Source organism: Zonotrichia albicollis, chromosome 4, assembly GCF_047830755.1.
Source record: "Zonotrichia albicollis isolate bZonAlb1 chromosome 4, bZonAlb1.hap1, whole genome shotgun sequence".
Taxonomy (NCBI): Eukaryota; Metazoa; Chordata; class Aves; order Passeriformes; family Passerellidae; genus Zonotrichia; species Zonotrichia albicollis.
Window position 1 is genome coordinate 1813831 of NC_133822.1, and position 24872 is coordinate 1838702.

General features: G+C 52.5%; 1 protein-coding gene across 2 annotated transcripts in view; it reads right to left on the reverse strand.

Moving 5' to 3' along the window:
* Positions 1-4531: 4531 nt before the first annotated feature.
* NET1 (neuroepithelial cell transforming 1) overlaps positions 4532-24872 on the reverse strand; it is a 79011-nt gene continuing 58670 nt past the window's right edge. Inside the window, exons 4-12 of one of the 2 annotated variants that reach the window (XM_074540379.1) lie at positions 23911-24018; positions 18659-18826; positions 16660-16722; positions 15525-15621; positions 15341-15417; positions 13448-13705; positions 12562-12732; positions 11649-11835; positions 4532-7498 (exon numbers count right to left, since the gene is read on the reverse strand). In XM_074540379.1, coding sequence (XP_074396480.1) covers positions 7200-7498; positions 11649-11835; positions 12562-12732; positions 13448-13705; positions 15341-15417; positions 15525-15621; positions 16660-16722; positions 18659-18826; positions 23911-24018 — 1428 coding nt within the window. In that variant the 3' untranslated portion in view covers positions 4532-7199. The remainder of the gene's footprint in view (positions 7499-11648; positions 11836-12561; positions 12733-13447; positions 13706-15340; positions 15418-15524; positions 15622-16659; positions 16723-18658; positions 18827-23910; positions 24019-24872) is intronic. The other variant, XM_074540380.1, reaches the window with a different exon arrangement.

Sequence of the window (24872 nt, forward strand, 5' to 3'; positions counted from 1 at the left end):
TCCATGGATCCCATCCATCCATCCATCCATCCATCCATCCATCATCCATCCATCCATCCATCCATCCATCCATGCATCCATCTCTCCATTCATCCATTTCTCCATCTCATCCATTCCTCCATGGATTCCATCCATCCATCCATCATCCATCCATCCATCCATCCATCCATCCATGGATTCCATCCCTCTTTCCTCTCTTCCCACAACACTCCTGTGACCTTTCCCCAGCTGGATCAAGGAGCTGCTGGACCCACAAGTCCCCCAGCAGAAGATAACTTGACTTTCTCAGCTATGGGAAATCGGCACCAGTTGATCCCAGTTTAACCCAGTGAGGGATTGGGAGGGAAGGGCACAAACCAAACCCCAGCCCATGGGACACCTGAGGAATGGTGGGATCAGTCTGGGAGGGTTTTGCCCAGAGACAGCTCTGGGCGTTGGGACGCTGCAGTTCCCGGAGGAATTGTGGGGGCGGCGCTGGGAACCGGTCTGGTGAGAGCTGTCGGGGAGGGGAGGCCCCGGCAGCTCCTCCTGAGCAGGAGCTGCTCCCTCATCACCTGATTGCCCTCACTTGCTGCTGCTGCTCCTCCAGCTTTAATCAGCTCCAGCCCAGACTGGCGGGAAGAGCCCCGGGGAGGCGGAGCTGGCTCGGAGCCAGCAAATCCCGACAGATCCCCGGGGTTTGGAGCTCAGATGGGGGGATTTGGGGTCCCTGTGTCGCCTGGCTGGGGGTGCAGGGGTGGTGCTGTCTGGGGTGGCCCTTGGTGAGGATCAAAGCTGGAATCTGCTGCTTCCTTCCCATGAAATCCCTGACTGGCGTCCCATTGCTGGCATCCACCATCTCCCAGCCCATCCCATGGATCCCCTCTCATCCCACCCCCATGACCAGCACCCATTGCTGGTATCCATCATGTCCCATCCCATGGATCTTCTCCCATGGATCCCATCTCATCCCATCCTCATGACCAGCATCCGTCATCTCCCCATGACCAACACCCATCACTCCTCATCCCATCCCACCCCCATGACCAGCACCCATTGCTGGTATCCATCATGTCCCATCCCATGGATCCTCTCCCATGGATCCCATGCCATCCCACCCCCATGACCAGCATCCGTCATCTCCCCATGACCAACACCCATCACTCCTCATCCCATTCCATTCCCATGACCAGCTCCCATCTCTTCTCATTCCATTCCATTCCATTCCATCCCATCCCTCTGACCAGCACCTGTTTCCAACACTCACCATCTCCCATCCCATGACCAGCACCCATTGCTGGTATCCATCATCTCCCATCCCATCCTATGGATCCCATAAATCCCATCCCATTCCCATGACCAGCACCCATCATCTCCCCATGACCTCTCCATGACCAGCACCCATCACCTCTCATCCCATCCCCTTCCTTTACATCCCTGTGACCAGCAGCCACTGCCAGCACTCACCATCTCCCATAGATCCCATCCCATCCCATCCCATCCCATCCCATCCCATCCCACCCCATCCCATCCCATCCCATGGATCCCATCCCATCCCATCCCATCCCATGGATCCCAGTCCATCCCATCCCATCCCATCCCATCCCATCCCATGGATCCCATCCCATCCCATCCCATCCCATGGATCCCATCCCATCCCATCCCATCCCATCCCATGGATCCCATCCCATCCCATGGATCCCATCCCATGGATCCCATCCCATGGATCCCATCCCATCCCATCCCATCCCATCCCATGGATCCCATCCCATCCCATCCCATGGATCCCATCCCATGGATCCCATCCCATGGATCCCATCCCATGGATCCCATCCCATCCCATCCCATCCCATCCCATCCCATCCCATCCCATCCCATCCCATCCCATGGATCCCATCCCATGGATCCCATCCTATGGATCCTATCCCATCCCATCCCATGGATCCCATCGTTACATCAATTTTCAGCAGAAGGTCAAAGCCACCCCTTGATTTTGTCTGTGCTTTAATTGCCCCTCATTTATCAGGATAACGATCCCAATAAAACCTCCTGCTGCCCCATAAAATCCCAGGATTTCTGGCCCAGCTCCAGCACCGGGGTGGGCTGTGGGAAGGGGAAGGGGAGCCCCCCGTGCTGGGCTGGGGGCGCAGCCGCCGCCGCCGCCGGGGTTTGGCAGCTGAACTTGCCGGGACGGCTCCACCTGGAGCTGGGAATCGGAGCCGGGATGGAGGAGGGACCCCCAGAGCCTCACACGGAGCTCTCCAGGCTCGGTGTCTGCGTCTGAGGGGCCCCCAAAGCCTCACACGGAGCTCTCCAGGCTCGGTGTCTGCATCTGAGGGGCCCCCAAAGCCTCACACGGAGCTCTCCAGGCTCGGTGTCTGCGTCTGAGGGGCCCAGGCAGGGAATGGGGGAAACTCCCGCGGAGCAGGAGGGGCAAAGCTCCCAGCTGGATCCTGCCAGATGTGCGCAGATGTGTCTGGCTCTGCAGCTGCAGACACGGCGGGGGGCGCAGGGGGATGAATCCATGGAAAAAGGGAAAGTTGGGAGGCGGGGAGGGAAAGGGCTCCGGCAGGGAAAGCTCCGCGGGGGCCCAGAGCGACCCCGGGCTGTGGGGACGGGGAGGGATCTGCACAAATCCCGGCAGAAACAACGCCGAGGTTTGGTGTGGAAAATGGGATTGTGGAGAGGGTGGGCTGGAGGTTGATCCCAGCATGGCTGTGAGGGTCTCGGGGCTGTTGAAGTAAAATCTGGGATTTTGTGGTTTGTTTTAGACTTTGCTCACATGGAGTTCCCGAATGCAAGGGCAGCTCCCAAAGCTGGAGCGAAGGGACCGCGATCCCCGTGGAGAAGAGGCTGGATTGGGGTTGGGATTGGGAATTCTCGGTGCCCCCGCCCCGCAGTGACCGCGGCTCCGGGAAGGTCCCCCCGGGCAGCGCTGCGGGGCCCAGGGCAGAGCCGGATCCCGGAGCTGCTTACCCAGGGCGGAGGCGCCACAGCCCCGGGCACCGAGCCGGCCCAGCCCCTTCCTGGCACCGCGAGGGCACCGCGGGCTCCCCTCCGCCCTCGGGAGCTCCATCCTGCCCGTGGGACCGGGTCCTGGCCGGGCCCCCGTGGGATTCCGCGGTTGGAATCCAGGGGAGCGGGGATTGTTTAGTCTGGAGGAGGGAGGGCTGAGGCGGCCGCACATTCCTGCAGGAGGGACGGGGCAGGGAGGGGAGCCAGCAGGAGTTGTTTAAAGGGGAATTATTTAAAGGGAATTGCTCCCCAAGGGAACGAAGGAGTTCTGGCTGATTTGCTGTGAGCAGACACAGAGCCAGCCCGGCAGACAGGCCTGGGATTTCCTCTCCCCGTGCTCCAGCGCTCACTGATGCCTTTCTGCAGGCAGAGCCATTATCCCAGCTTCTCCCTGCTCGGGAAGGGCTGAGTTCCCTCTGCATAAATCAGAGGCCAGCTGGGGATCCTGCCCCTAAGAGCGAGCAAACCGAGCTGCTCCTTCCCTCCCGGGGGGCAGCGGGGCCAGCCTGGGGCCGGGATCACTGATGCTGGAGAGATCCTGGCATCCATCAGCTCCCACCCCATGGATCCCATCCGTAAATGTGCAAATCCTGTCCCTAAAACTGGATTTAGGGAGCTGCTCCTTCCCTCCCAGGGAAATGGGACCAGCCTGGAGCCGGGATCCCTCTCCTGGAGCCGGGATCGCTCTCCTGGAGCCAGGATCCCTCTCCTGGAGCCGGGATCGCTCTCCTGGAGCCGGGATCGCTCTCCTGGAGCCGGAATCGCTCTCCTGGAGCCGGGATCGCTCTCCTGGAGCCGGGATTCCTCTCCCGGAGCCGGGATCCCTCTCCCGGAGCCGGGATCGCTCTCCTGGAGCCGGGATCGCTCTCCTGGAGCCGGGATTCCTCTCCCGGAGCCGGGATCCCTCTCCTGCAGCCGGGATCCCTCTCCTGGAGCCGGGATTCCTCTCCCGGAGCCGGGATCCCTCTCCTGCAGCCGGGATCCCTCTCCTGGAGCCGGGATTCCTCTCCCGGAGCCGGGATCCCTCTCCCGGAGCCGGGATCGCTCTCCTGGAGCCGGGATCGCTCTCTTTGAGCCGGGATCGCTCTCCTGGAGCCGGGATCCCTCTCCTGGAGCCGGGATCGCTCTCCTGCAGCCGCAGCCAAGCCTGGACACCCCATGCAAGGTCAGGCTGGAGGTTTTTGGGAAGGCTGGATGGGTTTATCCTGGTACAGCAACTCCCTGGGAGTTCCTTGGGATCAGCCCAGCAGGATCCCCTTCCCAAGGATTTCACATTTACCCGATGAGGACCCTCCTGCTGGTGGGGGTGCAATCCCACTGCTCCCTTTCCCTGGGAACTGAGCAGAGCCCATGAACTCGGGCTGGAGCTGTGAAATTCCAGCTTGTCCTGCCTGGACACGGAACCATCACGGCAGGGACCGGGGATAGCCCCATGTTGGAGAGATCCCTCCCTGCCCAGAGCAGCTCCCGAGCACGGCACAGCTCCCTCCATCCCTCCATCCCTCCCTCCATCCCAGCAGGACTCGGTGAGGCAGGAGAGGCTGTCAGGAATTTAATGGAACTTGGCACTGGAACTGTACAACATTTACAGAGAACCACACGCTGTCTATGTACACCGACCCTCTGACCGCTCCCAGCCCGACACGGCACCGGCAGAGACACCCTGGCATGGGGAGTCACCGCAGCCCAAACCTGATTTCGGGATGGGGCTCCCCAGTAATGGATTTCAGGTCACAGGGACTGCAGGACCCTAATCCTGGATTTCAGGTGACAGGGATTGCAGGATCCCAATCCTGGATCTCAGGTGACAGGGACTGGAGGATCCCCATCCCGGATTTTGGGTCACAGGGATTGCAGGATCCCCATCCAGGATTTCAGATGACAGAGACTGCAGAAGCCCAATCCTGGATTTTGGGTCACAGGGACTGCAGAATCCCACTCCTCAGTCCTGGATTTTGAGATATGGCTCCCCCATCCTGCATCTCAGGTGACAGGAATTACAGGATCCCAATCCTGGATTTTGGGTCACAGGGACTGCAGGATCCCAGTCCCCAATCCTGGATCTCAGGTCACAGGGACTGCAGGATCCCCATCCTGGATTTTGGGTCCCAGGGACTGCAGGATCCCCATCCAGGATTTCAGGCGACAGGAATTACAGGATCCCCATCTGGATTTGGGGTCCCAGGGACTGCAGGATCCCCATCCCGGATTTGGGGTCACAGGAATTGCAGGATCCCCATCCAGGATTTCAGGTGACAGGGACTGCAGAATCCCACTCCTCAGTCCTGGATTTTGAGATATGGCTCCCCCATCCTGCATCTCAGGTCATAGGGACTGCAGGATCCCAATCCTGAATTTCAGGTGACAGGAATTACAGGATCCCAATCCTGGATTACAGGTGACAAGGATTGCAGGATCCCAATCCTGGATTTCAGGTGACAGGGACTGCAGAATCCCAGTCCTGGATTTCAGGTGACAGGAATTGCAGGATCCCCATCTGGATTTTGCTGTGCTCAGAGCTGTCACCCTTTGCTGCCACCACTCTGCAGTGCCATTCCCAGGCTGGGGCTCTCCCTGGGTTTTCCCTGCATCTTTGGAGTGCTGGGAGATGGCAGTGCTGCCACCCTGAGTATTTACAACCACTCCTCCTCCTCCTCCTCCTCCTCACAGCTCCAACTCTTCCTCTCCTCTACCTTTCTACCACGTGCAAGAACCCCTTGGTTGCCTCCAAGTCCTGCTTCCCTGTGGGAAGGGTTTCATTTCCAAAAGGCAACAACAAAACCACGGAATCTACCTTCACTGCCTGCTACCCCTCTACTCACTGCCCCCCAAACCCTTGTACAACGTGCCTACAACCTTCCTACACCCTAGAGTAAAGCAGTTCTCTTTCAGTAGTGTCTCCCCCCAGCCCCTGGACAGTTGGGACATCGCCCCTCGGAGCACGAGGGATCAAGTACTGCAAAGGAAATGCCAAGTCTGAGCAACAAAAATACAAAAATAAAAAAAAACCAATCAAAGGAAACAAAAAAAAAAAAAAAACCCAAACCGCCCCAAAATCCCAACCCCCAAACTTGAAACAAAACTAATAACAAAATTTAAATAGTTGGCAGGATACAAGAGTGAGACAGAGGAATGTACAAAGGACACACAGAGATCAAAGATTCCAGTAGGTGAATTGAGAACCTGTTGAACTGGGGTCTGTTTTTGTAGGATCATGCAAATTTGCAGGAATTACCATAACCACACATCAGGTGTTGGGTTTTTTAAGGGACTTTTGCAGTGTTGATCACAACCCCTGGTGCTGCCCAAAATTCTGCTTTGTTTTCCATCCTCCACCCCCAAAATTCCACTTTGTTTTACATCCTCCACCACGGCTCTGGGAAACTTCCAGGAACCCAAAATGTGGGAAACTTCCAGGAGCCCAAAATGTGGGAAATTTCCAGGAGCCCAAAATGTGGGAAAGTTCCAGGAGCCCAAAATGTGGGAAACTTCCAGGAAACCCAAAATGTGGGAAACTTCCAGGAACCCAAAATGTGGGAAACTTCCAAGGAGCCCAAAATGTGGGAAACTTCCAAGGAGCCCAAAATGTGGGAAACTTCCAGGAGCCCAAAATGTGGGAGCCCAAAATGTGGGAAACTTCCAAGGAGCCCAAAATTTGGGAAACTTCCAGGAGCTCAAAATGTGGGAAACTTCCAGGAGCCCAAAATGTGGGAAACTTCCAGGAACCCAAAATATGGGAAACTTCCAGGAGGCCAAAACGTGGGAGCCCAAAATGTGGGAAACTTCCAGGAACCCAAAATATGGGAAAGTTCCAGGAGCCCAAAATGTGGGAAACTTCCAAGGAGCCCAAAATGTGGGAGCCCAAAATGTGGGAAACTTCCAGGAGGCCAAAATGTGGGAAAGTTCCAGGAGCCCAAAATGTGGGAAACTTCCAGGAACCCAAAATGTGGGAAACTTCCAGGAGCCCAAAATGTGGGAAACTTCCAGGAAACTCTTCAGTTGTGCCACGAGGGTTTTGGGAACCTCTCATGGATTCAAAACCAGCCCCCAGCTCAACAGTGCCTGCACACCAGTAGCTGCCATTCCGACCCCAAGCCAGGCTCTGATCCACTCCCAGTACAAAATGTACACGCAATTATTTATAAATTAACACTTTTCCCAACCCCAGGTGCCTTTCACCAGGCCTCCCATCATCCCTCCTTACGCTACACCAGCGTTTCTTTCCGCTTCCCGCCGAGCTGCTTCTCCCTGGATTTGTTCCTGTGGGATGGGAGCTCCTTGGTTTCCCCCGAGTCCAGCTCCACGTTGGGGTTGTTCTCCTCGCCCTCCTCGCTGAGCTCGGGCAGCTCGGCCAGCTCGGGGCCGGCAGGGTTTTGGTGGAAGGGGGCGATGGCGGCGCGGATGCAGCTCAGCCATTGCTGTTTGTGGAACACATCGTTGGCCTGTAGTGTGTGCGACCGGCCCGGCCCCGGCTCCTGGAAACGCACCCGGAAAATGTTCTTGGCTGTGGAGAAAGGGAAAAGCTCATCAGCTCCCAGATGGTATCTAGAGATTGCATTGGGAGGTTTGAAATCCCAAAAACCCCAATGTTGTAGATATTTTTTTATAAAAATCTTTTCTTTCATATTTGTGCATCTTTTGGGAAGCAGAGCCCCAGAAGAATGAAATGTAGCAGGTGATCCTGGGATTGGCTCATCTTCCATGTGTGCCATTAAAGGCCAATCACAGGAGCAGCTCAGGGACAGATTCCCTGCACACAGAACTTTGTTATTCATTCTTTCTATTCTATTCTTAGCTGAGCAGCTCTCTGCAACTTCTCTTCTTTTTCTTTTTAGTATAGTTATAATGTATTATATATCATATATCAATAAATCCAGCCTTCTGATCAAGGAACAAGATTCTCGTCCTTCTCTCACCCAGTGACCATCTAAGGTCACTGTAACAGTTCCTCAGGTAGGCGAGCGAGGCCCTGCAAGGAGAAGAAATCTCCTGGCCCTGTTTCTTTCACTCCTTTGCAGATTCTGTAACAAATTTGCCCTAACCCAGGTGGGGACAAAGAGAAGCCGTTCCTTGTCGCAGACATTTTTTTATAAAAATCTTTTCTTTCACATTTGTGCATCTTCTGGGAAGCAGAGCCCCAGAAGAAGAATGTAAACAATTGTAGCAGGTGTTCCTGTGATTGGCTCATCTTCCATGGGTACCATTAAAGGCAAATCACAGGAGCAGCTCAGGGACAGATTCCCTGCACACAGAACTTTGTTATTCCTTCTTTCTATTCTCTTCTTGGCATAGCTGCTCTCTGCAACCTCTCTTCTTATTCTTTTTAGTATAGTTATAATATATATATTGCAGAGGGCCCTGCTGGGATTTGGGGTTCATTGCACAGCACAGGGCCTGGGTGCAGAGCCCTGCTGGGATTTGGGGTTCATTGCAAAGGTCCCTGATGGGATTTGGGGTTCATTGCAAAGGTCCCTGATGGGATTTGGGGTTCATTGCAAAGGTCCCTGATGGGATTTGGGGTTCATTGCACAGGGCCTGGGTGCAGGGTGCTTTTTGGGATTTGGGGTTCATAATATATATATATAGATATATCTTATATCAATAAATCAAGCCTTCTGATCAAGGAACAAGATTCTCGTCCTTCTCTCACCACAGTGACCGTCTAAAGTCACTGTAATACCCCCCCCTCCCCAAATCCCAAAAATCCAGCAGGGAGACAGGGATGTGTCACCAAAGGACACGAGAGAACACAAGTGTACTGCTAGTTAAGGTGAAAGGAAAAAAGGGAAGTTTTATTCTTTGATTCTAAGAGAACACAAGTATACTGCTAGTTAAGGTGAAGGGAAAAAAGGGAAGTTTTATTCTTTGATTCTAATATTTATAGTTTGACAAAAGTGACAGTGGATTGGAAGGTGACATTGACACTGGTCAAACTAACAGTTTATTAACTCTCTCTTCTTTTATAAAGGAATGAAAAACAATGAGTTATTTACAGGAAGTGTGTGAGAAAATTCACTACAAGAATGTCAACATTAGAAAGCTTAGAAAATCTTTAAAAAAACTAGGGTGACAGAGATGTTTTCTAATCTGAGCCCCAGCTGTGAATTCATGGCTGACTGGATCTGTGTTGGGGGAGATGAAACAGGAAAGCCTTATAAATATGATTGTCTGGCAAAAGATTTTGAGAATATGGGAAGTGTAAGTGAGATTGAAATGAAAGCAAGCTTTGTGATACCTCAGTTACTGAACAATTGGAAAACAATGGCATGGCCAGCTGAAGGTGATCCCCTTTTGATGGAACAACACCCTCTGCTTGCAGACAGGCCCAAGGGTCAGAGCAGACCCTGCAGCTTGGCAGAAGGGCCCAAAGAGGAGTTTTTAGGGTTTAAAATGTAACACAGTGTGGTGATGTAGTGATTCTTACAGGCTGTATGGAAATGCTGTAGGATTTGTATCTTGGATTAGATTGGTTAGTGAGAATTAGAATATTCAACACAGAAGATTTAATGTATTGTAGTGGGAACCTCACCATCTTACCCTTTACTCTCTCACCCTCTCATCCTCTCTCGGGCCTGCTCTGAGCTGTGGCTGCAGCTCCAGCAGGGCCCTGCACCCAGGCCCTGTGCAATGAACCCCAAATCCCAGCAGGGCCCTGCACCCAGGCCCTTTGCAATGAACCCCAAATCCCAGCAGGGCCCTGCACCCAGGCCCTGTGCAATGAACCCCAAATTCCATCAGGGCCCTGTGCAATGAACCCCAAATCCCAGCAGGGCCCTTTGCAATAAATCCCATATCCCAAAAAGCACCCTGCACCCAGGCCCTGTGCAATGAACCCCAAACCCCATCAGGGCCCTGTGCAATGAACTCCAAATCCCAGCAGGGCCCTTTGCAATGAACCCCAAATCCCATCAGGGCCCTTTGCAATGAACCCCAAATCCCATCAGGGACCTTTGCAATGAACCCCAGATCCCATCAGGGCCCTGTGCAATGAACCCCAAATCCCAGCAGGGCCCTGCACTCAGGCCCTGTGCAACGAACCCCAAATCCCAGCAGGGCCCTGCACCCAGGCCCTGTGCAATGAACCCCAAATCCCACAGGGCCCTGCACCCAGGCCCTTTGCAATGAACCCCAAATCCCAGCAGGGCCCTTTGCAATGAACCCCAAATCCCAGCAGGGCCCTTTGCAATGAACCCCAAATCCCAGCAGGGCCCTGTGCAATGAACCCCAAATCCCAGCAGGGCCCTGCTCCCAGGCCCTGTGCTGTGCAATGAACCCCAAATCCCATCAGGGCCCTGTGCAATGAACCCCAAATCCCAGCAGGGCCCTTTGCAATAAACCCCAAATCCCAAAAAGCACCCTGCACCCAGGCCCTGTGCAATGAACCCCAAATCCCATCAGGGCCCTGTGAAATAAACCCCAAATCCCAAAAAGCACCCTGCCCCCAGGCCCTCTGCAATAAACCCCAAATCCCAGCAGGGCCCTGTGCAATGAACCCCAAATCCCAAAAAGCACCCTGCACCCAGGCCCTTTGCAATGAACCCCAAATCCAATCAGGGCCCTTTGCAGTGAACCCCAAATCCCAGCAGGGCCCTGTGCAATGAACCCCAAATCCCAGCAGGGCCCTGCACCCAGGCCCTGTGCAATGAACCCCAAATCCTAGCAGGGCCCTGTGCAATGAACCCCAAATCCCAGCAGGGCCCTGTGCAATGAACCCCAAATCCCAGCAGGGCCCTTTGCAATGAACCCCAAATCCCAGCAGGGCCCTGTGCAATGAACCCCAAATCCCAGCAGGGCCCTGTGCAATGAACCCCAAATCCCATCAGGGCCCTTTGCAATGAACCCCAAATTCCAGCAGGGCCCTGTGCAATGAACCCCAAATCCCAGCAGGGCCCTGCACCCAGGCCCTTTGCAATGAACCCCAAATCCCAAAAACCACCCTGCACCCAGGCCCTGTGCAATGAACCCCAAATCCCAGCAGGGCCCTTTGCAATGAGCCCCAAATCCCAGCAGGGCCCTTTGCAATGAGCCCCAAATCCCAGCAGGGCCCTGTGCAATGAACCCCAAATGCCAGCAGGGCCCTTTGCAATGAACCCCAAATCCCAGCAGGGCCCTGTGCAATGAACCCCAAATCCCAGCAGGGCCCTGTGCAATGAACCCCAAATCCCAGCAGGGCCCTGTGCAATGAACCCCAAATGCCAGCAGGGCCCTTTGCAATGAACCCCAAATCCCAGCAGGGCCCTTTGCAATGAACCCCAAATCCCAGCAGGGCCCTGCTCCCAGACCCTTTGCAATAAACCCCAAATCCCATCAGGGCCCTTTGCAATGAACCCCAAATCCCAGCAGGGCCCTTTGCAATGAACCCCAAATCCCAGCAGGGCCCTGCTCCCAGACCCTTTGCAATAAACCCCAAATCCCAGCAGGGCCCTGTGCAATGAACCCCAAATCCCATCAGGGCCCTTTGCAATAAACCCCAAATCCCATCAGGGCCCTGCTCCCAGGCCCTGTGCAATGAACTCCAAATCCCAGCAGGGCCCTGTGCAATGAACCCCAAATCCCAGCAGGGCCCTGTGCAATGAACCCCAAACCCCAGCCCTGGCTGCAGAGATCTCTCGTCTCCGTCCATCCCAGCCCCCGGCGCTCCCAGAGCTCCGTACCTTTATCAGAATTGCCGAAAGCCCCTCGGAAGGAGCCCCCCATTTTGACATCTCCATCCTGGAGGTCCTCGAGGAGCAGCTCCTGCACAGGGATGGGCTGCCGGTACACCTGGAACGCCTGGCGCTCGTTGCGGGTCACCGGCCGCGTCAGCACCAGCATTTCTTGGAAGAGGAAGACGTAGAGCTTCTGGAAGGGAAAAAATCCCAATATTCACTCTGTGAGGTCACACATCCTGTGGGATTCAAGGCCACCTTATCTGCAGTTTCACCCACAATAACTTTCAGAGTCTCCGGTGACAATGGCGAGGTCTGGCACACGCCAGGATTACATCAGCGGCTTTATGATTTTATTGATCCCTAGAAAGGGAATGATGATGATTCCCAGGTGCTGGGGATAGGATGATTAGGAGCCATATCTTTCCTGTGTGCACGAGTAAAACAGCCAATTAAACAACAACAAAACCCCCAATCAACAGAGAAAACTTGACAAGATTTGAGGTTGAAATCAGGACAAAAGGCAGCAAAGCCCGGAGTGCAGGGGGTGGGAGATAAACTCCAGGCAGCCCAGCCCAAAGCAAACAGGCTTCACAGGAACCCTTTTGTTTGGAAGAGCCAGGGCTCCTAATGGGGAATGTCAGAGCATTACTGGGAGTAAACAGTGGCAGGAAATCCCTCTGGATGGATGGATGGAGAGCACTTTCCGTGGGCACTCTGTGCTGATGATTTTCCAGCTTCCCAAAGGCAATTGTGGAGCTGCCAGCAGGAAACTTTCCCTTACAGCCTAAATGAGGCTGACAATTAAGAGATTTTCCTCTGCTCTTTTATCCAATATCCAAACTACCCCGTAAGGAATAGTCCTGCTCTGGGTTTAAACCAGGTTTGAGAATGAATCAGTAAAGAAGGAGGGACTCACATGTCCATTTTTATTCTTCAGCTCCCCGTGGCACAGCAAAGCTTTGCTGCCTTCAATCCTTGGATCCTTCTGCTTCTCATCCAGGTACTCCAGCTTGTCAATGTAGTACTGGCACTCCGACTCGCCCTTCTTCAGGTTGATGTCAGAGAGGACTCCTTGGATTATGGAGATCTAAACACCCAAAGCAATGATTAGGAGGGATTAAGTGCTTCCCTGTGTGACCTCACAGCTCCTGAGGATGGATTGATCCCTCACTTTCCCTGCCACGGATTGGAAACACCCCCTGGGAACTGCTGAGGTTTAGGGATGATTTGTGGAGCTCCCCCATGGCAGCCAAGTGCTTCCCTGTGTGACCTCACAACTCCCAAGGATGGATTGATCCCTCACTTTCCCTGCCACGGATTTGAAACATCCCCTGGGAACTGCTGAGGTTTAGGGATGATTTGTGGAGCTCCCCCATGGCAGCCAAGTGCTTCCCTGTGTGACCTCACAGCTCCCGAGGATGGATTGATCCCTCACTTTCCCTGCCACGGATTTGAAACCCCCCTGGGAACTGCTGAGGTTTAAGGCCCATTTGTGGAGCTCCCCCATGGCAGCCAAGTGCTTCCCTGTGTGACCTCACAACTCCCAAGGATGGATTGATCCCTCACTTTCCCTGCCACGGATTTGAAACATCCCCTGGGAACTGCTGAGGTTTAGGGATGATTTGTGGAGTTCCCCCATGGCAGCCAAGTGCTTCCCTGTGTGACCTCACAACTCCCAAGGATGGATTGATCCCTCACTTTCCCTGCCACGGATTGGAAACATCCCCTGGGAACTGCTGAGGTTTAGGGATGATTTGTGGAGCTCCCCCATGGGTCAGAACAAGCACAGCAGCATCACTCACAGCCTCCTGCAGGATGTGGATGTCGGGGTGCTCCTTGGGGGTGTGCCTGAGGATCTCCTTGAGGAGCAGGGGGTATTTGACCAGGCGGCTCCGAGGGATGTCCAGGAAGCTCCACAGGTCCAGCTTGCGGCTGAAGGGAGACTCGAGGCAGCGCTGCAGGAAATCCTGCACCCTCCTGTCCTGCTTCTTCTGGTCCAGCAGCGCTTTGGCTGCCAGCTGGTTGCTGCAGTAGCCTTTGTAGGCGTGCAGGCGGGGGAGCTGCAGGGAACAGAGGAGATTTAGGGCTCACATCCCTGTGGGAAAGGCAGATGTCACTCACATGGCAAACTCAGGCAGCTCTACAGCACTCACTGGGGAAATTTTACCAATAAAAAGATAAGGGAGGGTCTTGTGAGGAGGATGAGGACACAGAGCCCATGAAGCTCCCAATGTCTGGATGAGCACAGGGAGCCCATGAAAATCCAAATGTCTGGAGGAGTCCATGAAGCTCCCAATGTCTGGATGAGCACATGGAGCCCATGAAACTCCCAGAATTTGGATGAGCACAGGGAGCCCATGAAACCCCAAATGTCTGGATGAGCACAGGGAGCCCATGAAACCCCAAATGTTTGGATGAGCACACAGAGCCCATGAAGCTCCCAATGTCTGGATGAGCACAGGGAGCCCATGAAGCTCCAAATGTTTGGATGAAAACAGATCCCATGAAGCTCCAAATGTCTGGAGGAGTCCATGAAGCTCCCAGAGTCTGGATGAGCACACAGAGCCCATGAAGCTCCCAATGTCTGGATGAGCACAGGGAGCCCATGAAGCTCCAAATGTCTGGAGGAGCCCATGAAGCTCCCAGAGTTTGGATCCTGTGAGGAGGATGAGCACAGGGAGCCCATGAAGCTCCAAATGTTTGGATGAGCACAGGGAGCCCATGGAGCTCCAAATGTTTGGAGGAGCACAGGGAGCCCATGAAGCTCCAAATGTTTGGAGGAGCCCATGAAACTCCCAATGTCTGGATGAGCACACAGAGCCCATGAAGCTCCAAATGTCTGGATGAGCACAGGGAGCCCATGAAGGTCCCAATGTTTGGATGAGCACAGGGAGCCCATGAAACTCCAAATGTTTGGATCCTGTGAGGAGGATGAGCACACAGAGCCCATGAAGCTCCCAATGTCTGGAGGAGCCCATGAAGCTCCCAATGTCTGGATGAGCACACAGAGCCCATGAAGCTCCAAATGTTTGGAGGAGCCCATGAAGCTCCCAATGTCTGGATGAGCACACAGATCCCATGAAGCTCCCAATGTTTGGATGAGCACAGGGAGCCCATGAAACTCCCAGAATTTGGATGAGCACACAGAGCCCATGGAGCTCCAAATGTTTGGATGAGCACATGGAGCCCATGAAGCTCCCAATGTCTGGATGAGCACAGGGAGCCCATGAAACCCCAAATGCCTGGATGAGCACAGGGAGCCCATGAAAATCCAAATGTTTGGATGAGCATAGGGAGCCCATGAAAATCCAAATGTTTGGATGAGCATAGGGAGCCCATGAAAATCCAAATGTTTGGATGAGCATAGGGAGCCCATGAAGCTCCCAATGTCTGGAGGAGCCCATGAAGCTCCCAATGCTTGCAATCAGCAGGGATAACACTTCTGAAATCACACTGGGACAAAGAGTCCAGGAGACACAGACATTCCAATCCTAAATCAGATCATTCCAAGTCTCTGGGGTGAATTCATGTCCAATTCCAGCCATCACAATCCCACTGCTTTCAGCACTGCCAGGATTTCCCTGCCAGTCTGCACTGAGGGCCACTGAATCCCCAGAGCTCTGCAGCTTCTGCCTTTAAATCCTCTCTAAGCTCAGTTTCAGCCTGTGGATGTTGATTCCAAGTTCTGAACTCACCCACTTCACAAGGATGGGCCCAATCTGCTCCACGGTTCCATCTGGTTTTGTTGCTTCTCCCAGGCTTGCCAGTAAGTCTGGAATGGAAGCAGGGCAAGAGGAATTGCACCAATGCCCCAGTGAGTAACAGGAGAAAGCAGAGAGGTTCAACCCCAGCCAGCACAAAGCTCCCAGCTGCTCTTACCTTCATGCAGAGGAATGTAGGAATCCAAGTCCCCAAAAATGTGGGTGAGCTCCTCCTCAGACATGATGGAGAGTTTCAGCATGGGGTCGTGGTAGGCCTGTCAAATGAAATCAATTCAAATGTGCCTCAAAGCTGATGATTTGAACAGATTTAAATGTGCCTCAAAGCTGATGATTTAAACGTGTCTCAAAGCTGATGATTTACACTGATTTAAACGTGTCTCAAAGCTAAAGATTTACACTGATTTAAATGTCTCAAAGCTGATGATTTACACTGATTTAAACGTGTCTCAAAGCTAAAGATTTACACTGATTTAAATGTCTCAAAGCTGATGATTTAAACGTGTCTCAAAGCTGATGATTTACACTGATGTAAATGTCTCAAAGCTGATGATTTACACTGATTTAAATGTCTCAAAGCTGATGATTTACACTGATTTAAATGTCTCAAAGCTGATGATTTACACTGATTTAAACGTGTCTCAAAGCTAAAGATTTACACTGATTTAAATGTGTCTCAAAGCTAAAGATTTACACTGATTTAAACGTGTCTCAAAGCTGATGATTTACACTGATTTAAACGTGTCTCAAAGCTGATGATTTACACTGATTTAAATGTCTCAAAGCTGATGATTTACACTGATTTAAATGTCTCAAAGCTGATGATTTACACTGATTCAAATGTCTCAAAGCTGATGATTTATACTGATTTAAACGTGTCTCAAAGCTAAAGATTCACACTGATTTAAACGTGTCTCAAAGCTGATGATTTACACTGATTTAAATGTGTCTCAAAGCTGATGATTTACACTGATTTATCAGGTGAAAGAAGTGAAGGCAACAGAAAGATAACACTGATTTGATGCTAGAATATTCACTCAGTGTGAGTATGGAGGACTTAAATGAAAAGCCTTTTCCTGTGTGGATATTCCCAGCTGGGAGAGGGAGTCCCCAGCCAGTCCTTTTAAGGCCGGGTTTGCTGCAATCACACCAGTGCTGCTCACGTCAGCTTTCTGGGCCAGCTTTCAAACTGGGGGTTCTGGGCTGATAAAGCTCCCACGTCACGTTTGCAGGTGGAAAAATCCCTCCTTGTTCCCTGGAATGTGGTCACTGACTGCAGGAAAAACCCCACTCACCTTTCTGGCCAGCTTCAGGTCTTCAATCAGGTCCTGCTCTCCCCTGGACATTTCATAGATGGCCTGGGAGGGAGGATAAAGCACCCAGGGTTATTTTGAAGGTCAGTTTTCTCACCAAGAGCCTTTCAGCTCCCATGAGGAACAGCCTGCCCTCAATGGGCACCCCAATCCCTCGGGGGCACCTGGGCATGACAGCCCTGAGTGAATCTGCTGTGCCAGCCCTGAGAAAGCAGCTTTGCTTCCGAGTGTGTTGTGGGATCTCAGCACCTCAGCACTGAGGTGTCACCCAGACCACCCTTGGGGGGCCCGGGAGTCCTGGAATGTTCCAGAAGTGTCTGGTGGCTGCACTTTGATCCCACACAGGAGACGACACCTGTATGAGGACAGGAGGGTTTCACTGGGGTGAATGGTGAAGGGATTGGTTAATTAGAGAGTGAAACACAGGGTTTAGGATTTCTGTACAGGGGGGTTTAGAGAAGTAAGATGGAGGAATTGGGGCGTGTCCTGTCCTTCTTCTTCTTCTTCTTCTCCTCCATCTTCTGTGGTGATGGTGGCACTTTGGGATTGGTCATTACTAAAAGTGCACCGGGCAATAAGAATAAATGGTATTGGGGAAAAATGATAAATATTGTACACGTAACTTTGGGTATAAAGATAGGTGGCGGTCCGGAGGGCAGGGAGTGTGCTCATGGCTGCTGAGCAGAGCTCTGTCGGGCCGAGAGAAAATCTTTTAGATAAACAATTAATAAACACCGAGACCGAGAAAAGAACTGAAGCCTCTTCTCGTCCTTTGATACGCGGCTGTCCCAAGGCCACCCCGGGCCTTTCCAGGCCATCCAAACAGCCGAAAATCAGACAGTGTGTGAAAGCCCTGCTGGCCCCTGCACGAGCCAAATTCAACAGCAGAGCCTTTAAATCAGCGCCTTTAGCCAGGCAGGGCTGCAGGCACAAAGCCCTGAGAGCGCAGAGGTCAAAGCCCAGGCGGCTCTACGGGATTTGTCCAAGAGCTGCAGGAGAAGGCAAGGCCAGGCCGTGCTGCCTGGCTGCCCAGCTGTCCGGGTTATCTCGGCTGTTTGAGGGGCCTGGAAAGGCCCGGGGTGGCCTTGGGGCAGCCCGCGTATCGAAGGACGAGAAGAGGCTTCAGTTCTTCTTTCGTTTTTTATGTTTATTAATTGTTTATCTAAAAGATTTTCTTTCAGCCCGACAGAGCTCTGCTCAGCAGCCAGCCATGAGCACACTCCCTGCCCTCCGGACAGCCACCTATCTTTATACCCATTGTTACGTGTACAATATTTATCATTTTTCCCCAATACCATTTATTCTTATAACTCGGTGCACTTTCAGTAATAACCAATCTGAAAGTGCCACCATCACCAAACAAGATGGAAAACAGAAGAAGAAGAAGAAGGACAGGACACACCCCGATTCCTCCATCTTACTTCTCTAAACCCCCCTGTACAGAAATCCTAAACCCTGTGTTTCACTCTCTAATTAACCAATCCCTTCACCATTCACCCCGGTGAAACCCTCCTGTCCTCATACAGGTGTCGTCTCCTGTGTAGGGTCAAAGTGCAGCCACCAGACACTTCTGGAACATTCCAGGACTCCCGAGCCCCCCAAGGTGATCTCGGTGGCCCGGCACCTCAGGACTGAGATCCTGAGATCCGACACCCAGCAATCATCAGGAGCTTCAGCAAAGAGACAGCTGCCTCTGCCTGGAGCCCAAGGCTGGGGCAGCTGCAGAGCAGCCAGCGGGGCCGGGATTTCAGCAATGCCGTGGAAAGTTTGGCATCTCCCAAGGGTCACCCTGGGGAGGTGAATTCCAGAGGGGAATCCTCCTTTTCCCATGGCTGACACACAGACACAAAGCTCAGCTTTAGGTGCACAGGAAGATGCAGCCCCCCAAGGCTGTTCCTCCTTTCCCAGCACGGGAAGGGACCGAAGGCCTCGGCTGCTGTTCCCAATCTCATTTCCCACGGGTGTTTCTGTGAGGTTTCACCTCCTGGCGCTTGATCTCCTTGGTGCTCAGGGACTCCTTCGTGTTCACATCCAACATCTCAGACCAAAGGACGCTGTTCCTTCTCTTGGGGGGAGTGGGAGCAGCAGACCTGCTGCACGACTTCTGGGCACAGCCAGGGGATTTGCTGTCGCTGCGCAGGGTGAACGACTGCAGGGATTTAAAAAAAAATAATGAAAAATATTAAAAACAAATGTGGAGAGCCAAGATTTCAGGAGTATTAGATTATCCATTCCCTATCCTTCATCCCCCTGGGTTATCCAGGGCAGGAAAACACACCCAGCCACTTTTCCTCAGATAAAGCAAAGCTTTAATCAAGCTGCAGAGGAAGCCCCGAGCTTGGCAGGGCTCTCCATGCCCCTCTCCCTGCGAGGAAGAAGAGAAGGCAAAGCTTGGCTCTGTTTCCCAGCTATGAGGAAGTAAATAAACAAAGACCATAACTCTTGTTCTGAAGAGGTTAATGAGAAGCCACTTGAACTTTGCCCTGTGTTTTGCACGGTTCCTATGCCAGCAGGGCTGTTATCTGCAGGTGAGAGCACAGAGCTGGCACGGCTGCGGTGCCAGGGCTGGGCAGCAGGGCCAGCTCAGCTCCCATCACGCTGCAGCACACGTGGGGGCACCTTATCAGCTCCTTATCTGCACCACTCCATTGTATTTACTGTTCAACCTGTTTGTACAGCTCTTTATATCCTGCACTGAGCACCTGCCAGCCCCAAGAAAGATCACACAGAGCACCAAGAGACACCCTAAAACCACACAGGGTGCCTGTTCCACCCCATCCAAGCAATCCTTTATCCAAATCTGCAGGTTTTGTTGTGTTTTTACCTGGATTGTTTGCCCAAAGTGCTGAACTGCCTCATTTCTGAGAGGGGACATCAGGCTGACCAGGAAGGAGATTCTCACACAGAGCACCAAGAGATGCCCCAAAATCCCATGGGGTGCCTGTTCCACCTCATCCCACCAATCCCTTGCCCAAATTTGCAGGTTTTTACCTGGATTGTCTGCCCAAAGTGCTGAACTGCCCCATTTCTGAGAGGGGACATCAGGCTGGCCAGGGAGGTGACTCGTGCTAAAGCTCACACAGAGCTCCAAGAGACACCCCAAACTCCTGTGGGGTTTTCACCCCATCCAAGCAATCCTTTATCCAAATTTGCAGGTTTTGTTGTGTTTTTACCTGGATTGTCTGCCCAAAGCGCTGAACTGCCCCATTTCTGACGGGGGAGATCAGGTGGGCCAGGCAGGAGATTCTCACACAGAGCTCCAAGAGACACCCCAAACCCCCATGGGGTTTTCACCCCATCCAAGCAATCCTTTTTCCAAATCTGCAGGTTTTGCTGTGTTTTTACCTGGACTGTTTGCCCAAAGTGCTGAATTGTCCCATTTCTGACAGGGGACATCAGGCTGGCCAGGGAGGTGACTCGTGCCAAAGCTCACACAGAGCACCAGGAAATGCCCCAAACCCCTGTTCCACCCCATCCCACCAATCCCTTGCCCAAATCTCCAGGTTTTGTCCTGTTTTTACCTGGATTGTCTGCCCAAAGTGCTGAACTGCCCCATTTCTGACAGGGGACATCAGGTGGGCCAGGGAGGTGACTCTCACACACAGCTCCAAGAGATGCCCCAAAACCCCACAGCGTGCCTGTTCCACCCCATCCCACCAATAAATCTTCAGGTTTTGTTGTGTTTTTACCTGGATTGTCTGCCCAAAGTGATGAATTGCCCCATTTCTGACAGAGGAGATCAGGCTGGCCAGGGAGGTGACTCGAGCTAAAGCTCACACAGAGCTCCAGGAAATGCCCCAAACCCCCGTGGGGTTTTCACCCCATCCAAGCAATCCTTTATCCAAATCTGCAAGTTTTGCTGTGTTTTTACCTGGATTGTCTGCTCAAAGTGCTGAACTGCCCCATTTCTGGCAGGAGAGATCAGGCTGGCCAGGGAGGTGACTCGTGCTAAAGCTCACACAGAGCACCAGGAAATGCCCCAAACCCCTGTTCCACCCCATCCCACCAATAAATCTCCAGGTTTTGCTGTGTTTTTACCTGGATTGTCTGCCCAAAGCGCCGAACGGCCCCATTTCTGACGGGGGAGATCAGGTTGGCCAGGGAGGTGACTCTCACATAGAGCACCAAGAGACACCCCAAACCCCCATAGGGTTTTCACCCCATCCAAGCAATCCTTTGCCCAAATCTCCAAGTTTTGTTGTGTTTTTACCTGGATTGTCTGCCTAAAGCATCAAACTGCCCCATTTCTGACAGGGGACATCAGGTTGGCCAGGGAGGTGACTCGTGCTAAAGCTCACACAGAGCACCAGGAAATGCCCCAAACCCCTGTTCCACCCCATCCCACCAATAAATCTCCAAGTTTTGTTGTGTTTTTACCTGGATTGTCTGCCCAAAGCATCAAACTGCCCCATTTCTGACGGGGGAGATCAGGTTGGCCAGGGAGGTGACTCTCACACAGAGCTCCAAGAGACACCCCAAACCCCTGTGGGGTTTTCACCCCATCCAAGCAATCCTTTATCCAAATCTCCAGGTTTTGTTGTGTTTTTACCTGGATTGTTTGCCCAAAGCATCAAACTGCCCCATTTCTGACAGGGGACATCAGGTTGGCAAGGAAGGTGACTCGTGCTAAAGCTCACACAGAGCTCCAGGAAATGCCCCAAATCCCTGTTCCACCCCATCCCACCAATAAATCTCCAAGTTTTGTCCTGTTTTTACCTGGATTGTCTGGCCAAAGATCAAACTGCCCCATTTCTGACAGGGGACATCAGGTGGGCCAGGAAGGAGATTCTCACACACAGCTCCAAGAGATGCCCCAAAATCCCACAAGGTGCCTGTTCCACCTCATCCAAGCAATGCCTTGCCCAAATCTCCAAGTTTTGCTGTGTTTTTACCTGGATTGTCTGCCCAAAGCACTAAACTGCCCCATTTCTGACAGGGGACATCAGGTTGGCCAGGAAGGTGACTTGTGCTAAAGCTCACACAGAGCTCCAGGAAATGCCCCAAACCCCTGTTCCACCTCATCCCACCAATCCCTTGCCCAAATCTCCAAGTTTTGCTGTGTTTTTACCTGGTTTGGACATGGATTGTACACCTAATTAAGCACCACTTCACATCAAAGCACCACTTTGGATTTGAAGCAGTTGCCTGATACTGACACCTCATAATGTCCTATGGTTATTCCTCTACATTTCTATCTGCTGATGAGGATCTTACTCTCCTAGTATATTAATTACAATCGACTTCCAATCCTTAGAATGTGGTTTAAGCCCAGAGAAGAGTAATAAATATAATCCTGTTCATACTGGCCCTATCACTGACCCTGACTGCACTGAAAGTGTCAAACTGCCCCATTTCTGACAGGGGACATCAGGCTGGCCAGGGAGGTGACTCGTGCTAAAGCTCACACAGAGCTCCAAGAGACACCCCAAACCCCCATGGGGTTTTCACCCCATCCAAGCAATCCTTTATCCAAATCTGCAGGTTTTGCTGTGTTTTTACCTGGATTGTCTGGCCAAAGCATCAAACTGCCTCATTTCTGACGGGGGAGATCAGGTTGGCCAGGGAGGTGACTCTCACACAGAGCTCCAAGAGATGCCCCAAAATCCCATGGGGTGCCTGTTCCACCCATCCCATCAATAAATCTCCAGGTTTTGCTGTGTTTTTACCTGGATTGTCTGCCCAAAGCATCAAACTGCCCCATTTCTGACAGGGGAGATCAGGTGGGCCAGGAAGGAGATTCTCACACAGAGCACCAAGAAATGCCCCAAAACCCCACAAGGTGCCTGTTCCACCTCATCCAAGCAATTCCTTGCCCAAATCTCCAGGTTTTGCTGTGTTTTTACCTGGATTGTTTGCCCGAAGTGCTGAACTGCCCCATTTCTGACAGGAGACATCAGGCTGGCCAGGGAGGTGACTCGTGCTAAAGCTCACACAGAGCACCAAGAGACACCCCAAACCCCCATGGGGTTTTCACCCCATCCAAGCAATCCTTTGCCCAAATCTCCCAGTTTTGCCCTTTTTTTTACCTGGATTGTCTGCCCAAAGCATGGAACTGCCTAATTTCTGAGAGGGGACATCAGGCTGGCCAGGGAGGTGACTCTCACATAGACCTCTAAGAGATGCCCCAAACCCCACAGGGTGCCTGTTCCACCCCATCCCACCAATAAATCTCCAGGTTTTGCCCTGTTTTTACCTGGATTGTCTGCCCAAAGCGCCGAACGGCCCCATTTCTGACGGGGGAGATCAGGCTGGCCAGGGAGGTGACTCTCACACAGAGCACCAAGAGACACCCCAAATCCCCATGGGATTTTCACCCCATCCCACCAATAAATCTCCAGGTTTTGTCCTGTTTTTACCTGGATTGTTTGCCCAAAGCATCAAACTGCCCCATTTCTGACAGGGGAGATCAGGCTGGCCAGGGAGGTGACTCGTGCTAAAGCTCACACAGAGCTCCAAGAGACACCCCAAATCCCCATAGGGTTTTCACCCCATCCAAGCAATCCTTTATCCAGATCTGCAAGTTTTGCTGTGTTTTTACCTGGATTGTCTGCCTAAAGCATCAAACTGCCCCATTTCTGACAGGGGACATCAGGTTGGCCAGGGAGGTGACTCGTGCTAAAGCTCACACAGAGCACCAGGAAATGCCCCAAACCCCTGTTCCACCCCATCCCACCAATAAATCTCCAGGTTTTGTTGTGTTTTTTACCTGGATTGTCTGCCCAAAGCATCAAACTGCCCCATTTCTGACGGGGGAGATCAGGTTGGCCAGGGAGGTGACTCTCACACAGAGCTCCAAGAGACACCCCAAACTCCTGTGGGGTTTTCACCCCATCCAAGCAATCCTTTATCCAAATCTCCAAGTTTTGCCCGGTTTTTTACCTGGATTGTTTGCCCAAAGTGCTGAACTGCCTCATTTCTGACAGGGGAGATCAGGCTGGCCAGGAAGGAGATTCTCACACAGAGCACCAAGAGATGCCCCAAATCCCATGGGGTGCCTGTTCCACCTCATCCCACCAATCCCTTGCCCAAATCTCCAAGTTTTGCTGTGTTTTTACCTGGATTGTCTGCCCAAAGTGCTGAATTGCCCCATTTCTGACAGGGGACATCAGGCTGGACAGGAAGGTGACTCGTGCTAAAGCTCACACAGATCCCAAATCTCCATAATCCCCATAGGGTTTTCACCCCATACAAGCAACCCTTTATCCAAATCTGCAAGTTTTGCCCTGTTTTTACCTGGATTGTCTGCCCAAAGCGCCGAACGGCCCCATTTCTGACGGGGGAGATCAGGTTGGCCAGGGAGGTGACTCGTGCCAAAGGCCGGACCCGTTTCGTGCTTGGCTCCTGCAAAGCGAGCAGAGAACAAATTGTCCTGGCTGTGCCTCCCTCGGAAATTTCTCAGGCAGCTTCCAAAAGCATAAACCCACTTAAGGAGTGGCAAACACAGCAAGGAGAGCGTTTGGAAGCAGCCATTCATCTTTCAAGGCTATAAATATTTGTCTGAACTTTAAGGCTGCAATTAAACTGCAGAGGTTTTTGCCCAGTGTTAAAAGAGGTGAGAGAACATCAGCGAGAATTCAAAATAGGGCTCCAGCAGGGACTGTTATGCTTTGAACAGAAATAGATTAAAGTGTTTTCTGACACTCTGTGGCAGCTAAAGATGGAGCTGGGATGTGCTTCTCCATTTTCTCATCTTTTCCTCTGCAGCAAGAATGTGTTTTTCCATTTTATTTCGGAGAGCAGGGCAGCACTGGGGGCCCTGGGCAGCTCCTTGAACAAGCAGCAAACAACCACAAGCTGAACGTTCCTGCGAGGGACACGCACACAGATAAAGCTGAAATCCTTCACTTTGCACAGTTTCCTCCTCCTGCTGCTCTCCCCCACCCCCTGCAACCACTGCAATTTTTCTTACACGTTGTTTAGATTTGAAAGCTGGAGCTTCTGCTTTTCCCCACCGCTAATCCCTGCCCGGAGGGATCTGGCCCGACCCAAAAAAGAGGAAACGCCCCTGGAAAGCTCCTGCTGCTTCAGCTTTGAACATTCTGCTGGCAACTCGAGGTGTTTGACATCCAAACCGTAGTGTGGGGAGGGCTGGGCAGGGGGAAGTGGGCAGAGCTGGGCTCCCAGGTAAGGCTGGAAATGGCGGCAGGATTGTCCTGGCACTGCCAACAACTGGCATGGGGCTGGGCTGACTCATC